At 36.0% G+C, this 19,410-nt stretch overlaps 1 protein-coding gene across 4 annotated transcripts in view; it reads right to left on the reverse strand.

Moving 5' to 3' along the window:
• The window catches only part of LOC134527617 (protein C12orf4 homolog), a 59,960-nt gene that overhangs the window by 12,472 nt on the left and 28,078 nt on the right, over positions 1-19,410 (reverse strand). For 2 of the 4 annotated variants that reach the window (XM_063360461.1, XM_063360460.1), the window contains 5 exons: positions 17,180-17,371; positions 16,475-16,593; positions 13,288-13,445; positions 8,192-8,312; positions 753-871 (listed from right to left, as the gene is read on the reverse strand). In XM_063360461.1, the coding sequence (XP_063216531.1) occupies positions 753-871; positions 8,192-8,312; positions 13,288-13,445; positions 16,475-16,593; positions 17,180-17,371 (709 nt within the window). Of the gene's footprint in view, positions 1-752; positions 872-8,170; positions 8,313-13,287; positions 13,446-16,474; positions 16,594-17,179; positions 17,372-19,410 lie in introns of all 4 variants that reach the window. The other 2 variants (XM_063360459.1, XM_063360458.1) reach the window with 1 other exon arrangement.

Consider the following 19,410-nt stretch of genomic DNA (forward strand, 5'->3'; position numbering starts at 1 on the left):
ACTGTAGATTTCAGCTTGGAACTAATGTTTGCGGTGCTGACGTCTTGGGTGCGAAAATAAGGCGACTTCCAATTTTCTCATTTCTCGTTTATGTAAAAATGGTCGCCTTATATTCGGACCAATATTTGCATCAAATATAAAATAGATAACAATTATTAAATATTATTATATATGAAATAAAAATTCATGTCCTCAATAACTCTTAAAAATACTAAGTGAACTTTTTTTTTGTGGTTTCATTCACAGAAAATATCTTGTATAAACTAAATAGATAAAAACCCGCCATTGTTCAGTGTAGTAACATTATATATATATATATATATATATATATATATATATATATATATATATATATATATATATATATATATATATATATATATATATATATATATATTACAACTATTCGACTTCGAAACTATTCACATTCTATTCGAAAATTTTACTATTCGATTCGAAATTATTCGACCATCAAAATCCACTATTCGCACACCCCTATAAATCTAGCTAGAGATTGATTATTTCGGTGCATTGCAAATGGCAGCACAGGGTACAAGATGCTTGGTTTTATTTTTATATAAACAGATTTTATTCTTTTCTAATTCACCTGGTGTAGGTAACTAAAAAAAAAAAAAAAAAAAAAATCAAAAAATGTTGCTAAATTCCTTTTATGCAAAAGCCCAAATTCAATTCCAATGCACGAAGGCCAAGCGGTCCGAGCCGCGACGTCTACGACTCCCGTGGAAACTCACCTCCGTCAGCTCGTGCGTGAGAAGCACGGGCACTGTGAGGGTTGTGATGTCGTTGGAGCACGCCGTCTTGAGGATGTTGCGGAGCCCGAGGATCGCCGAGTGCCTGGAGTTGATATCGCCTAGACAACCAGACAAATTCCATGTGACGTGATGGTGAAACATATCACGAGGGCACACCTCAGTGGCTGCCAACTTTAGGAAACACGAGCCACCTTGTGGCCCACCACACTAACAAATAGTTACTGACTGATTTCTGAATAAACTGAAGTTTAAATAAACTACATGTTTTTTGTGAAATTCTAATTTATAAACTAAACTTTTCAACTGCTATAGATAAAGGCTGTAACTTTACTGATAAAATGTTCAGACGCTTTGTAAATACTTAAGTTTTCCAGTAAACCAAAACTGGGAAAAAAAGAAAAAAAAGAAAGAAAAAAAAATTAGAGGATTTCTTTTTTAAATCCCAGAAGCACACAGTCTTGAAGATTCTTATCTGTTGCACAAAAATGTTAGGCTAAATATTTTTCCCAGAAACTTAGAAAAGAAGTCTAGTATATCAGAAATGACTGCTCAGAAAGTCAAGATTAAAGGACTTATAAAAAAAATCCTGTATGCAAAATGTGGAATTCAGCGGGTTTTCTTCTTTTGTAAAATCACACTTTTTTTCTACCAAAAGTTAAGTTCTACACCAAAAGCAATTTATTTTATCATAAATATTTATTTATTTACATATTTATCATGATATTTATTTATTCATACAAGTTCCTTACAGGGACTTAAAAATAAAAATTATAAAGCATGCTAAATCAACAGCATTGTTTATACTTTGAACTTAAGCACTCTAGTTACATAACATGCATCATTATCATGAAGCATGTCACTATGTAAGGTATTTATTGTTTAGATGGTTCACTATACAAAAGCATAACAAATTCAACACATTTTTTAATGCACAAAAATACTAAATACTTATAAAAATATATTTCTAATAATCTGTTATTTCTAGCATGCGCAACAGAAAATGCAAGATGAGGTCTGCTTTTCACCTATGGAAATTGCACATTTGTATAAATAGACACAAGATTTTATAGTTTTATATTTAATTTATTTCACAAAATGGTATGATTGTGGTTGGTAGCTTCCGTATTCTTATTCTTGGTACCTAATATCTATTCTTATGCTTGATTAGATTCAGAGATATAATCATTTATCTTAAAACCATATTTACCCCTTGTTAATTTCATAAGGGGTTGAAATTCACAAATATGGTTAAATTGTGGTTCAATGAGTAATCCCACAGCCCTATTAATCTGTATAGATTATTTCCTAAAATGTTACATATTTTTCAGTTTTTTCTAAATTGTTGTATGAAATGTATTTTTCACAATTAGAAAGAAACAAGAATGTCTTGATACCTGACCAACCATATATTCCTAATTTGTAGATTGTCTAGGACACATGTGTGTGTATAATTACATTTATTATTATTTTATATCTGTCACTTAATACTTATCAGCGCTTCAGTTAATAAGTACACAAACACAACACGTCCTCCATCATTAGGTACTGTAGATTTTCTCATCTCACAGACAAAAGGTGTATGCTTGGCTATCAAGATTTAAACAAAACAGGCTGCGCACTCTTGCATTTTGCTCTAGCGCGAGTGTAAAGTAAACCGCAGCAGAACTACAGGTACTTGGCGTTCGTTGTTCCCAATGTTACACTTGACCCATGTAGTGATTTACTGGCAATTGTTCTCTAAACTATCATAATTAGTGATATTGCCAATCTCTGTAATGCACCACGTTATTTGTATCCTAAATTCCTTCAAAATAAAAAGCCCCACCCAATTAATATAGTTGATTTGTGTATTATTCTATGAATAAAACCTGAGATAAAATGTTTGCTAACATATTGCACTATGAATTTTAGTAAAATAAGCATTACATTTTAAGTAAGACTAAAATAGGTTTATATATATATATATAGTTTACAAACATTTAGAATGTAAATAATAAGTTTTAAATAAGTTGTATTTAAAATGTTAACATATAAAATAATAATAATGCTAATTTTGAAAAAAAAAAAAATAGATGCTAATATTTCCAGCCCCTAACAATGGCCATTCCAAAATGCAGCCTTTTTTAAGTGTTTAGGAGCATAAATAGCAGAATAAACATTTTAAATTTTTTGGGAAAAACAATAATGTAAAATTAGCTTTGTAAAAAAAAACTAAAAATATAAATATGATATTATGCTGTAAAGTGTATGCAAAATAATGGTACATGATTTTATGCATATTGCATAAGTAAAAATATTAATTCTATTTTTAATAAAAAGATTGTAGAGCCTCGTCCTGCCGAGTACAACAAACTCTACTTTTGAGTAAAGTCGTGCTTTAGCTAATCGAATGTCTAGGCTAGAGTTTGAGTCTTGGCCCATTCCCAATTTTTCTTATTTCTTAGTAAATTTCTTAGATTTGAGGTACTCTTTGTGATTCCAATTCGAGATTTAGTTTTGAGAGAATTATATCCAACCCATCACTACACTACAGTACACTAGAAAATCAGACTATATTATAAAACAAAGTATGGCAAATACAGATCACTAACATGTGGAGGTTGTAGGTGTGCATACACAGGTAAAAAGCACGTCAATTCTTTCTAAATACTGTGTTTTATCACAAAATCGTTGCACATTTTATACTAAAATCAAGTTTCAAAAGCAGGGGTGCGACGTTTATGCGTGAAAAATTTTTTTTGTTATGTAGTAATTCATAAAAACAAAACCCATTCATGGAAAGTACATTTATTTAAAAAGTGAAGTATAAAAGAGCACGCCAAACAATTTAAATTAGTAAGTCATGCACCAAAAACCATTCTTTAACTGTAAATAGAAAAACAAAATCTGCGACCCGAATGCGAGCCTGAACGAATGCATAACTATCGCCCATGAGTGTGTGCGGGCCATCAAATGTAGTTAACTCGACACTCGACAGAGTGCACGTTGCAAGCAATCGGCGAGATATCGATATTTGACTACGTGTACGCGCTCTATACGGGAAGCAACATAACCAAACATGAATGATGCCAACTAGCGCTAACTACATTTTTAGAAGCAGTACACCGCTGCGACGTAAATGAACAGATAAAGGTTATAACGTTTAAAAACGTGTTTAAAAGAAAATTTACACATCAGACAACTTCGTATTACCATTAATTATATAAGTACATAAGTGGTAATGTCCAAATAAATATTAGATTTCTACTTTAAAATACATTGTTTTATACAGAAAAATACCCACACAAAGTGCTCCGAATCTAATAGTGAGACCAAAAACATGATGCAACGATTACGCGAGAGGTTTTTTTATCCAAATTTATACGCCCTAAAATATAGGTGCAATGATTATGCGATAAAACAGGATACATATATCTCTTTCTATTATCCATCAGGCAACAGCAGTATAAGTACCAGCACGTGTGCAGGCTACATGCAAAAGTGATGTAACAGGGTTACCAGAATCTTATTTAAGCTATTTTTCCTGTAGTTTCTTTGTTTTCCTTGTCAAAACTAACACTTTTCTTTGTCTTATCAGTTTGTCTGGAAAGATAACAAATATATTATGATATAGTACATTATTATCATAACACATTTTAACAAATGTACATAATGTGCAGAAAGGACTACAAAATATTTTCAGTACAGTAATGTTTCAGCACAGTTCAGTTTCCACAGTTATTTCCATCAACACTATAAAACCAACACTGCCATTCTGAAAAAGAGTATAAATAATTTTTTTTTTTCTCCAGAAAACTTCAAAACAATATATTTATTGGTGTTGATCAGATGAAAAACGAGATTTTAATGGACTACAAATTGATAAAAAATGTTTTGTATCACTTAAATTTTATTAATGTTAATAAAAATCAGATACATGTTATTAGTGGCACAAAAATTTATGAACGAAATACACACCAGACTTTAAGACATTAAGATAGGCCTACTACATACTTATGGTATGAAAAATTACTGATACTGTTTTGACACTAGGATATTGTCAAGTGTTATTCAGGTTTTGAAGACATAGTTTCAATTCACTGAGTTTTCCATATCTTTGCGTTTGCAGGAACTATGCATAATTACATCACATGTCATATGATAAGTAGCAGCTTTAAGCTTTGTTACAGCTACAACATGATACCACATATTAATACAAACTTGAAAACAATTAGAATTAATGAAGAAAACTGCAAGCCAAGAAATCATAATGTAATTTCTAGCTCCATCATGCTGACAAATACAAAACATGCACTAAAAACATTTGTGCAGACCTACATTACATTCAGTGGCGTGTTTAAATGTTAGTATAGGATGGCATTTAAGTCACTATCGTATGTTTGTAGCGATAGCAAAATTAAAAAAAAAACATGATTTTCTTTACAGGCCAGTCAAAATCAAGAGTAAGATTCGAAATCTATAGATAAAAGTTTTGAAAGATATAGTTTAACTAGACAAAAATTAAAGCAGAATTTGTGAATTTGCCAAAAGTAACTAGCATTAAAAATGTAAATCATAATGCGTAAAAAATATATAAATTTGTATTTAAATAAGACGCTGGAGAAAATCAAGTAATAAAGTTAGTAGGGGGAAGAAGCTGGTTCTGTGACAGTGGGATCTATGGGGGGATAGGGGCAGTATGATAACTGTGTTAAGGATTGGCCCCTTAGAGGGGGGTAGGGGAAGAGGATATGCTATTTTATCCCAAGGATAAGAGGATCCCCCAAGAGGTGAAGGGGGTAGGAGGCTATGTTATTCTCTGTCTAGAGGTGGCCATTTTGTTTCCTATCAACAGGTGGTTGCTGGAAGACATACGTAGTATTTAAATGGGCTGAATAAATATTTTAACTTGAGATAAATTACATTTGTATACCAAATAATATGTACAGGCACACGTAATATTTAAATGGGGTGAATAAATATTTTAACATGAGATAAATGTTTACTTCTAAATAATATTAATTGAAAGACTAAACAGCTCTCGGCTATCCGCGGTGCCGAGCGCTGGCTGGCGGCTTTCCTACGTGTGAGGCTGTCTGGGTTATTATTAAAACAAAAGGGGGGGACGGACGCAGAGCTCCTAACTTCAGGAGAAATTCGACTGAAGAAATGCTAGTATTCTTGACATTATAATACCTTTTAAAAATACTTAAGGACTATATTAAAACACAATTATCACAATTTAAAAAATAAAAGCAAACACATAATAAGAAATCAAGAACTTTGTTACTATAGGTAAAAATACTTAAGTGGAATACTAAATACATTTTTATATATATTTTTAAATACTATACAGAAATATTACTAATTATAAAAAATATTGATGTAAGGTAGGACTATAAGCATACTTGTAATTAATATGCCTATAGCTTTGTTATAGTGGTAGACAATGGAAATCCAAGTCTTTATTATTTAAACTTTATTTTTAAGTATCCCACCATCACCCAGTACTATAAAAAAGAGATGGCGGTCTCTCTTTGAACTGTGACCTTTTTAAATATATATATAAAAATTTATTTTAAATATTTTTTCTTTTAAATATCTACCACTGTGGTATTTTAAGTGATGTCATTAATATAATTCTCTCTGAACTAAAATATATATAAAAAGTGGTGCGGAGGAATTATTATTATTATTATTATTATTATTATTATTGGTGCGCACTGTGCACGGAGTCCCAGCAGACGAAAACAAGATGGCGGTTGACTGGCGCGCTCTCTGGGGCGATGGTTGGAATTAAAAATGGCGGGCGCTCTCAGGTGGCGAGAGTTGGTATTAAAGATGGTGGGTGCTCTCTGGTGGCTGAGAGTTGGTATTAAAGATCGCGGCTTATATCATAGCTAGTACTCGGAGGTGGCGTCCCCCCACCCCACCACCCCTCTTAGAATATATGGCGCCATACCTAATACTGTAACTTATATTCATTATTTCTTTCTTTACTCTTTAACTGACCTTGTGGTCTAACGGTTAAGATCACTGACTTCCAACCTCGGGCATGCTTGCGTCCCCCGGTTCAAACACCAGCTGATGCCGCCTCTTTTTATTATTAGTAAAAATAACTTCAGCGCTACACAGCAACGCCTCCTAGCTCCTAAAGAATGAACCACAGCAGACGTCCTCGCCAGAGCAGACAACAAGTTCCAAAGATAACTTCACGTGGCAACACACCCACCTGCCACGCCCACTCCAAGCAGCCACCTGTTGATAGGAAACAAAATGGCGCCTCTAGCCCGAGAATAACACAGCCTCCTACCCCCTCCTCCTCTGGTAGGGTCCCCTTCCGCCTGGGATAGGAGTAGCATAGCCTCTTCCCCTACCCCCCTCCGAGGGGCCAATCCTTAACACAGTGATCTTACCGCCCCTATCCTCCCGTAGATCACACTGTCACAGAACCAGCTCGCTCACCCTACTCAAGTTTACATTAATATTTTTGAGACTACAAATTATGAACCCATAGAGCTATATCTTTCCCTCACATTTTAGCATTGTGGATTGCTATTATATTTCTGATAATCTCTTTTTCACAATCTCTTTTTCACAATCTCTTTTTCACAATTCTCAAACTTTAGACTAGAGCTCCAGCACCCTCTCTGTGTGGGAAACAAATAATTTTACTACAACAAATATGATATAAATAATATGATTGTAGATGTAAAAATTCAAAATGAAATGAGAGGAGGAGCTTTCAATACTAAATACAGATGCAAATTTCCTTTTAACTTGCTATAATCTGCTAAATTTGGAAACTTGGTATACAACAATTCCAATTAAATTTTATGGATTGGTTATAAATAGATTATTGAGAGACCTGTCTAGCTAGGGGTGTATTTTTGTTAGTGAGGCAGGATGATAAGTGTGATGCTGGCTGGTGCTTATAGCAAGTTATTGCCACTAAGTGCAAGGTAATTAAATGGCCTGCATAGGAGCTACAAGCTTTCAGCTGTAACCATGGCATTATAAGGTGCAGAAATTAAGTCAAAGGTTTAATGAAAGCCCTTTGAGTGCTTTCAAAAATCTGTACTGGATGTCTCATGCTTAAAAAACACATGTTTTAGCCATTCTCACTCAACTAAAATTACATTTTAAAAACAAAATATGGGAACATTATTACTCATCTGTTCTCAGCGTGTTTTTAAACTTTTTTCGTAAACAGGCATCAGTCTGATATCTTGAGCAGTTTTCAATTTTAAAATCACGTGGTATCTTCTAAAGCACATTACGTGTGCCCAGGTAAATGAGAACTTTAACAACCATATCTTACTCCCTATACACAGCCAACATGGTCTGCATATTTAAACACGCCACTGGCAATTACCGAGAGTTGACCACGAAGAAAGCGAGACAAAAAAAGCAACTACCGTAGCGCTGTGGCCCCTTACTGGACTGCAACGAGTCATCCACGACCATGTGGAACACAACGTGCACTTGTGCCAGGTTTGAGTGGCGCGTGATGAACACGTCTCCCGTCTGCAGGGTCCGGGACGAGCCAAACCTACGCACCTGGGGGAAAAGACAAGACACACAACTACTTCAGGGATAACGCACAGTAAAGCAACATGACAACACTAACTACTGGAACAACAATACCAGTTAAGTATGCGTCTTTTCCAAACTTGTAGATTCTGATGACTGATTTTTAATGCAACGGGAAAAAAAAGGTTAACACTATAAATATGGCACACCATTTATCTTTATAAGCCTACCATTGAATACTTTGTATGACAAATACGACATGGCTTAGCAAGAGATAGTTATCATCAGTTGGCTGGTTGACTTGCCCGCCCAGGCGTGACCTTCAACTCATGTTGCATACCTTTCCGCAAACTTTCCCAACCATCCTTTACTGGCAGTGAAACCGATATTACTGTCTGGATATTTACATTTTAAAGTTTTAAAAATTTAATTTCTTATTTTGCTTATTTGTAGGGATGGGTCGATTCGATTCTCCGATTCCTCGATACCACCGATTATTAAAAATTTTGGGTACTCAGTATCGGGTACTAAAAAAGGGCAAGGTAGGTTAGGAATCGGTTAAGTTAAGAAAATACAGTAGTAATATATTTTCGTCTGAACTTTACTTACTTATTTTAATATATCTTACCTGCCGTATGCGCATAAAATTCCTAATAATGCTCATTATTATTAAATATTAATTTTATACGAATAAAAATAAATAAAAACAATGTTACCGGGCATGTTTAACCTCTAATTAAAACTCCACAATCGAAGAACATTATTCCTCACTCATGTATTAGACGTTAATAAATTGTAAAAAGACTTATTAATTTTATTTGCAGTTAAGAAAAGTCCATTGTTTTTTGTGAAGAAAGTGACGGTTATGAAACGAGATCACATCACGTGTTGTCACCATTTTAGTTGTGAGCCATTCAAGGATGATGGCCTCCACAAAATCTCTGGTGGCCATAAAATATAAAGTCAAGTCGAAACGTATCGATTCGTTGCGTACGGGACAGATTGTATAATGAAAGCAACAATCGATTTTAAAGAATTCTCTGGCCATACCGCCAACAGAGGCTAGTGTTTATTTCTTGCAAAGGAAATCCGTAATAATTACTAGAAAAACACTTGAAAATAGTTTTAGCAAAACAATATTTGTGCCAAATAAATAGCATAAATGCGCAACAATTCACAGTAACCTCAATAGCACGACGGTGAATTACGGCGTAATTCACCGTCGTGCTATTGAGGTTACTGTGAATTGTTGCGCATTTATGCTATTTATTTGGCACAAATATTGTTTTGCTAAAACTATTTTCAAGTGTTTTGCTAGTTTGTCAGTAAAAAATGTTCGCCGACTGTCGTTTCAAATTACGATGCGAATGGTCTGATATTATATCAACATGTCTAAAGTTTGGGAACATTTTCGCATCAATAGTGAAAATGACAAATATGCAATTTGTAATCATGGTAGTGCACAAATTTCACGGAGCCGTACTTACAAATCTACAACCAATTTAATGAAGCATTTGAAATCCCGGCACACATTACTACCAGAAAAAATAGTCTTTGAAGAAAAACAAACTTTTGTTTACAGCACTGTCACCAACTAAGTCAAAAGGTACCACAGAAAAAAGTAGTGCTACCTTTGAACCCATTTTGAAAAAAGATGTTATGTTATCGGCGTTATCGCCTGTTAAAGAACCCTGTCTAAATGTTGAACTTCTTTGTGCACAGCCTAGTACTTACTAGCAAACAAACTTTATGTGAAGATGCTTCTTCACTGGTAATTGAAAAAAAAAACCCTCTACATTTAATCCTAAGTTTATAATTATCCTTTATACATGTTATTATCATTATGTAATGCATTAAATTCTTAAGTAGTTTTAATTATGTGACCAGAATTACCAGGAATCAAAAACTGGAATGACTCGGAATCGAGAATCGAAATTTAGGAATCGGTACCGGTATCGGAATCGATAAAAATGTGTACTCAACCCATCCCTACTTATTTGTGTATCAACGTTTGATTCACACCAATCCTGTCAGGCCTGTGATTTTTTGTTTCATTGCACCATTCATTTAACAACCTTTCATGTGTGAATCATTTGTTCATTTCTGTTCCGGTATCTAATGTCAATTATATTCCCGCTAGTACAACCAACAGCAACAGACTTATACAAAAATTTTATAGAGTCCAGGTTTAACTACTTTTTTCAGACTTTTTTGTTTTATCAGAGCCATTTTATTTTATAGTTTAAAATTTTGGTCGTCTAATCAAATGATTTAATAGTCGACGTAGCTGCTCCGGCAATAAAATCTAGAAATTTTTGAAAACACATTTTGTGTCTATTTATTATGCTCAGCATTATTTTGTATCAGAGTTTTGTATTATAAGTGTATTTGCAACATGAGAACACATGAATTTGCTTGTTACCAAGGTGAGATGTTACACATCTCTGGCGAGTACTGAAAGACTCTCTCCTTTTTTTTATCTAGGACTACTTCGATGGATCTTGCACTATACCAGGGTATTAACATAAATCAGCATAAAATTTCCCAGACTTTCCATGGCCCAAATTTCAAATTTTTCAGGATATTTTATCACAAATAATTTAGCGATTTTGCAATTTCTTATAAGGAATAATGAAACACAGCCATAGCTGACCTAGAAATATACACGCAATATTAAAATTCAAACAGAACTTTTCAAACACCATTTTATAGTGTGTATGATTATGCACTTTATACACCATCTGAAAAAAATTCTTTCACATTCTGGGTGATGGCAGGCTGAAACATGAAAGTAGGCCCTCAAATGACTACCACTGGGGAATTCCCATGACTTTACCAGGATTTGAAGTAAATTCCCTAACTTTCCCTGACCAATATCAACATCCCTAATTTCCCAGAATGTGGACATTCTGTTTATAAGTATTGCACTTTGTATTTTAGAGTAAATTGAGTTGACCAGTATATCCTAAATGTAATCAGTTTCTAAAAAAAATCAGGTACCGTATTTACTCGCGTAAAGTCCCAAATTTTCGACTCCAAAAAAGGGGAGGGGGGCCTATACACGAACTTGGAGGAAAAAATAGATTTTTCTTTTCAAGTCGTGCGTCATTGTTCGAATGTGGAAGGGCGGGGGCGGCAGTGACGCGGCAGGAGGGAGAGAGAGGCAACGACTCCGCAGGGGGGAGAGGCAGCGCCGACAGGGGGGGAGAGGCAGAGGCAGCAGCCAACCAGACAAAGGAGTGTTAGAATCCTTGACCCACTTCCCTTCCTCCTTCACTTCCCCTCTTCTTCTCCGACAACACTCCACATCAACACAGCGGCAGCGCGCGAGTCCAGCTTTCTTTATCTTTATGTCGTTTCAGATAGGACTAACTGCTTACGTCTGGCATGCCTCACGGCGGTCCTACTGAGAATGGACAAACTATAATACCAGTCTCTGTATCACTGCCGCTCACAATACATGGCTTGCTGTTTAATGCATGCCAAGCTGCCCTGCCCTCAGATAAACCCAGAAAAACACGTTATTAAATTTTTTCTCAAAAATGTTTACAAAACAAGAAGGGGGGCTTATACGCGGGCGGGGCCTTTACGCGAGTAAATACGGTACTTATTAATGTTTAAATTTTCCCGTAACTGTAAAGTGGTCACATAAATTAAATCTCTTTGTGAATTTCTACATTAAAAAAAGTCTGCAAATTAACTTGTATAATCACTTTTTTTTTAAATCTTTCTTCATAAGAATCTGGAACTGGCAAAAAAATATATTAACATAAACAGAGCATATTTAGGGTGCATACTGGCAAAGAAAATAACAAAAAGGTAATGAAACAGGATTGTTCATGAAATCATGAAACAGTCCCAAATTAAACAGTAACGGTGCTGAAAGTCAAGAAACTAAATTTGTAGGATCCTTTTGCTAGCTTGCGTTTGGTTTTTTGACATCTTACTTCAGTTTATAACTGAATATTAAATATAAATAGTTACCGACTGTCCACTTAAATAACATGAAAATTATAAGTTTTCTAACATATAAAATTAGCATGTTCTTGCACAGAGATTTTTTTACTTAATATGTTAAATTTTGTATAATTTATGTAAAAAAAATGACTACAATATTAAAAAAATGTGTGCATGAAGTCAAAGCATGACATAAGTGAAACTTTTGCTTATTAGGTTTAGATAGATATATCTGCTTCTGCCTTTTTATTATTTTAGGCATGAACAAAATGAAAGAACAAAAAAAAAACACTCCAATCTAACATAAATTACACTTATAAAGTCTATTTCACAAGTATATAAGACCTTTTGACATTTCAAATTACAGTGTTCACATACCAAAAAAAAATTTCACTTATAAAGCTAACCTTTTAAGTCTACAAGTGTTTTTTTTTTTTTTTTTATACATTTTCAAGCACCCTATTAACCCTAAAAATGAATAATATTTATAAAGTTAATAGCACAAATCAATAACTCTTTTCCACGCGAATAAATAAATTGCTGATACCTTAAATAAAATTTAAAAAAACCATGATAGCATCAATTGTTCGTTGTTACAAAAACTGAGGAGTAAACAAACACAAGCAGCGTTACAAGAATTCCTATCATCTCTCCTTTCGGCCCTTAACAACTAACATGTAGCAATGCTACGCTAAGTACCTATCCCCCCCCCCCCCCCGCCATCTTCCCTTTCGACCGCTAGGGCATGCATGCATTGGAGTGGTGTTGCAACTGACGCATTCTCCTCCCCTACCGGTTCCCCCACCCAGTACCTAACTATTACCTTCATGCAATCGGAATTTTTGTAACGCTCAAAAATTGTATTCCCCTCAGCAACGATATTTCACTTCAAAAATATTTATGGATATTTTAATGAAAAATTCTGAAATGATCCTGAAACGGTTCACCAGATATTTGTGGACAACTTTATAATGATACAAAGCATTCGAGACGTATCAGGTGACAGTAGTGAAATGGAGGCTGGGCGGGGAACCCCGGCGCTCACCTGCTGCTCTGCGGCAGTGAGGCCAACCAGGTTGTCTGGGCCCCAGTGCGCCTGCCGCCAAGCCACAGCCTTCTTCACCTCCGCCCGCACGCCCTCCAGCTGGTCCTCCACGGGCGAAAAGTGGAACTCCGTGGACTGCTGGCACACGCCGCTCAGCTCTGTGGCCAGATGTGCGTGCCGAGGTCAGCCATTCCCCCTCTGTGTGTGTGCTTTCACAGGATACCTCTCTCTCACTCCCTCTGCAAGGTTAGGCCAGGTGGGCCGTAGCTAGCTACACTTCCTATATGACCATCTGATTTAAGATCTCAACAATACATTGCCTTATTTCCTTGAATATAAGAAAATTTACTCAAATCAAAGACTATTCACACAAACATAAAACAATATTTACTTGAATCCAAGACAGTATTAACACCTTGTAAATAATACTTACAAAGACCTGGGGTAGTCTTTACCAGCAAAAATAGACATTTCCTTCTCGTTTCTACCGTGTTTTCTCGCATAATAATCGCACATTTTATTCTAAAATCAAGTTTGAAAAGTAGGGGTACGACGATTATGGGGGAAAAAAATTTGTTATGTAAAGTTATTTATAAAAACAAAACCTGTTCATGGAAAGTACGTTTATTTAAAAAAAGGTGGTGTATACAAGAGCAAGCCAAACAATTAATATTAATAATTCTTTAAACAAAAACCTTTCTTCAACTTTAAATAGATAAACCAAAATTCTAACGTGAACGCAAGCCACTTGAATCTAACGTGAACTAACGTGTCGTAGTACTCACTTGCCACGAAAGAATGCAAGCTATCAAACGTAGTTAACTTGGCACCTGACAGAGATATCAATATTCGACTACATGCGCGCGCTCTATACGGAAAGCAACATAACCAAACATGAATGATACGCTGGCTATATTTTTATAAGCGGTACACCACGGCAACACAGACAATCAGATAAAGGAAACACCGTTTAAAAAGTCTTTAAAAGAAAATATACACCTCAGTCAACTTCGTATTTCCGTTAACACCTCCAGAGCTTTACCTAAAAAAATCAATCTATAGGGAGGTAACGATGTAATAAAAAAAATGAATAGAGTGCGATGCTAGCTGTAATTGGCCAAATAAAAATCAACGTTAACATCTTCCGCTTCCTCAATAAATTACAAGACAAAACATTTTAAAAAAAAATTTAAAGAAGGAAAAACCAACATTATACATGCATAAAAAAAAATTAACTGCCAAAAAAGGGGCCAAGGGCATTAAACTCTGAGCGGGTTCGGACGGCTCCACTGTATTCACATGTATTAGCATCAAAAACAAAACCACACCCACCAGTGGCTTCACTCATAAACAAACCGCTTGCCCCTCCCCCGAGTGCATCCCTAAAACAATTCCCTTGATCCCCTCAGATAAAAATAAATTATTATACAAAACTAAATTATAAAATTATTATTATACAATATTATAAATAGATATAATCTCAGCTGGTAATTTTAAATCAAATTTTATAATAAATACATAACTCTATTTATATAACACAGTAAGTTTCAAAAAGGCAACATAATAGCATTGACTATCTCTGACATTCAACGTTAACCAAAAACAACAAATAGGAATAATATCTACAAAGATATGGTAATAAACAAAAATAATAATTTAGAGGACCAAATCTCAAAAAAAAAATTAATTTGTGCCTCAGAAATCTCTAACGCAAAAAGAAATTTTACACCACAGTTTATAAGTTTTTACTCTCGGCCAGGATTTACAAAATCCTCGTATTATATTTACTATCCATCCTCCGCCACACAGGACTGATAAAGTTCACCGGACACCACCAGATAAATAATATAAAAATATAATAAAATATTTATCATTAAAAAAATATATAAAATATATCTAAAAATAATTGCATTTCACAGCACAAACCCTTCATTTACCACACAAATGGAATTTAAACGACCGTTTATTAGACAGCGACGTTATCAGAATTACAAATTACAAATTTTCTAATTCCATTCGCAATGTGCATAAAAAAGATACTGATTTACTGTGGTGTACCCTGAAAAGCTTTATATTTTCCAATAAAAAAAAATTCAGGCAAAAATTAAACTATTAAATATATATCGGACGCGCCAGCGAAACCTCCCGAACAGGGAAAAACAACGAATACCTAGTCCAATTAACAACGACAGAAAACCCTAAGTTAATCCACAGTTCTACTAAAAATATATATAAAAAATTATGACAAACATTCAGAACACATCAAGCAATAAAAACCAGACGTCGAAGACTGAAATATCTTGCATGCCTCTGTAGATTTCGCCTTCCGTACGCCACAGTCCCGTTGTCAGAAGACTGCAGACAAACGTAGAACATCCCTTCTTGTCTTCAATCAGCGCATTAGACTTCTCTGTGCCCCTAGCATAATCTTCGTTACCGAACTGTTCTTGGAAAAATTTCACTATAAACTAGACTTATAATCTCGTAGCAGATAAACGGGATGTACGCTCGAAGACCCATTAACTGGCGCACCGCAACTCAGACCTATTCTCTTGCATTACCAACACACAACGTTAGCAAAATGTATTACGTAGACCCGTATTATAGTATTTCAAAACAAAAAAAAAGGGCTGCACAATCTCGGACTCCACAAACACATTTCCATGATGATTCTCGTAGATCACTCCTCTACAGCAAACGTTCTACAGCAAACCCATTTTAACCTTTTCTTCGTAGACTTTGCTGGCACTCCCCAAATTTTTCCACGGCAAGACTTGTCTCGCTCCCCCACCTCGTCCGACCGACCTACCAACACTTCTGCCTCGTCACACCAAAGCGGCCGAGGCGACAAGACCCACCACTTCTACCAGAAGTCACCAGAGAAACCACTTCTCCTACAGCTGACCACACAGTTGCCACCAACAGCCGCGCGTGTAAAAACCGCAACTCCTCAGGAATTACCAAACTCACCGCCGAGCGGCGCCACCAGGCAGGAGCCAAAGCAAACACCGAAGTTCGCACACTGAAAGGGCAACGCGTCTACAAACCGCGCACGGCCAAACGTCAACAAACAAAACACAAAGAGAAAAAGGAAAAAGAGGAGGGACACTCGGAAAGAGTGTCACAATCCTAAAACATTCAAACATAAATTTACAGGCGTGAAAATAACATGATGTAGAAAACAGACCCTTGGTGAGGCCGGAGAACGTCCCCATGTGACTGTCCGTGAGGAGTACGAGCCCGCAAAGGTCGCTGGAGTAGAGGCCAAGGGCAGTCTGCAGTCGCTGTGGCTGTGGATCCAGAGCCCTTGGGGACGACAGGAAACATGAAAAAATGAATCAAAGAATGAAGTAAGCCTTAAGAGGGATTGGACCCCACATTATTTAATTTAAACATTAAGCTAGCTGACCAAAATTCTGACATTATGGGCAATAAATAATAGCTTTCAATGCTTATGTATCTCATTAAAACCTGATGTTTCTTAACTAGGTGTGGTCTGGATCTGCCAGAAGAAAAAAAAAACATTTTCCCTTTTTTTTTCAACACACGCTATCGTTGACACTTTAAGACTTCGCATTATGATTACAAGCTTCTGGTAAATTTGTTTTTATTATTATGTTGCTTATTTGTATTTTAATAATTATTAAGTAAATAAAAGTAAATCTTTTAAAATTGCCAACAGTGCAAAATCAAAATAGGTGCGGACAGGACACCATACTAACTGGTCTTGAAAGAGAAATTTGTCATTACTGTAAGAAATCCGTAAATGGAATTAAATTAGTTAAGTGGAAAGGCTTACCACTTGGAGCAGGCCTCAAAGGTTCGGAAGCCAGGTGATCTGAACACTCGACCATTACCCAGAGAGAGGAAGGAGACCAGGGCGGCAGCTCACCCAGACTGCCGTGGCGAAACTCGGCAGAAGTCGAGCGCATCTGCACGCAGGATGCGGATGTTGTGCATCTGCTTCATCTGCGAGCCGAGGTGGATGGTGAAGCTCTCCTCGAGCATCGGTGACGACTGGGGTTCGTCCTGGCTGCCCGTGCGGGCGAAGTCCTGTGCTGGTCGCAGCCCCGGGGGCGACACCCTAGGAGCAGTCACGATTCATCCCTGTCATACTTGGTTTCTTAAAATACTATTGACTGCATTTCAATGGTTGACAGGACAGTAAGCATACTTTCGGATGCTTCTTGGAATGAACTAATGAAATATATATATTATATACACCTAGTCTTCATCTGACGGATTGCATGGGTAGGATATGCAATAGTGAAAATTTAGCGACTTACAACAATGTAAAATCTGGTTTGAACCTGCTGGGATTCAAACATTAATGCATTGGTTGGAGAGCGAGAGATCGGACCATTAAGAAGACAAGGCCCTTTGAGATTTAAAATTAAAAAATTAAGCATCACTATCTTATATTTACTATCGCATGAATTTAAAAAATATCTTATTTCTTCCCCTTTAATTACAGGATGGATTCTGAGCTATAACATCATCAGGAATTTGGTAATCCATTATTGAATTAATTCAGCTCGTAGGTAAATCATATATATCAATCAATAATAATCAGTAAATCATATAAACCTGGGTAACCGAACAACTAACCCAGGAAACCATTTCAAAGTGTTTGAAACCATTCCCATGACTAAATTAGTTGTGTGAGTATTTCCCAAATAAAATTTTTAGACTGCATGCAAGTTCAGAGACCTGAGTATTTGTATCGCAAAAATAAAAGTTGATTGAAATGACATGTCGCATATAAGCCTGTTCCAAGCTTCAACTAAGTGAATAAAAACAAAGCTCTTTTTAATATTCGTTTTTTCTTCACCTGGGGATTCGTATTTGTTTTATTTGAAGCTTCGAATGTGATGTGAAGCTATGCATTTGTGATGAAGCTCTGGTCTGCTTTCATCCATGTACAAAATTAATTTTATGAATTGTTACTATATAATTTCAATTGAATGATGTTAAATGTATGGCCCTAATGGTTTTATAATAAGAACAAACATTAAAAATATTAACTTCTTATTTTTACTTCATTCCAGTAGTTTATAAAATAAATGTAAATACAGCCATGCTAAGAAAAAGAAATATTAGTATTGAGAAAAGAGAAGGAAATGTCTTTTTCTGCTGGTAAAGAAGAACCACTCCAGCACTTGAATGGAGAGTTTTTGAGAATCCACAGAATACCGAAATTAGGATGCATGGACCACACCTATAGACCAGGTCCTCCACACAAGTAAAGTGACGGGGAAGATGCACTCACATGGTCCGGGAGGAGGGGGGATGGGAAGAGGGGTAGGGATATAGCCAGGGGAACCGTCTGTTTCATCATAGATACTTACACCAAGTAAGCTGCTACTGTGTCGCATGGTGTTAGATATATGTATTGACTTATACGCCATTGAAACTATGGCGTTTACTTTGACGTCAACCAGGGCTGTGCCCTCCCTTGAGCCCGATGTGTCCCCTGTTCCACCAGCGCCACCACCCTCTGTTTGCACCGCCCACCACGGTGACGTGTGCATGCGCGCGTGTGTGTGTGTGAGCCGCAAAAGGCGTTAGAGATAGTGCGACGGCCCAGAAATGCAAAATAGTAATTAATTAATAAGTAAATAAAAAAAGGATTATGTATTGTGTGTATATATAAATTCGCCCAGTGTTTAGTCTTAAGTCACAGGAAGGACGGCGCAGCGCCACACGTGGCCGCTACATGAACTACCGACGAATAATCTTTAGACAATAATTAATTAAGTATATTATTATGAAATCAGATGGAAGTCTCAGAAATTGTCATTTAATTATTACTAATTTTTAAAAGGGTAAACTATATTAGTAATTAGATTAATTATAAGTTAACAAGCTAACGGGAACTCGAGTGTTGGAAGATGCCATGACATCCTGTTGACCGGCCAGTCTTGTTCTTCCGCCGCTCGAAGTGGGACGCTCCCGCACCTTGTCGACATCATTGTTTGGTAATATCTGATCCGTTAGCATCCGTTTCGCATATTTTTATCTAAATCACTTTCTTTCTGTCTTCGAGGCCTACTCCGGGTGGTAGACTGTTTCAATAAGAATTTACGCTCCTCGAGCATTTTAAAATTAACTTCGTTACGTGGT

This window comes from Bacillus rossius, chromosome 1 (assembly GCF_032445375.1).
Source record: "Bacillus rossius redtenbacheri isolate Brsri chromosome 1, Brsri_v3, whole genome shotgun sequence".
Taxonomy (NCBI): Eukaryota; Metazoa; Arthropoda; class Insecta; order Phasmatodea; family Bacillidae; genus Bacillus; species Bacillus rossius.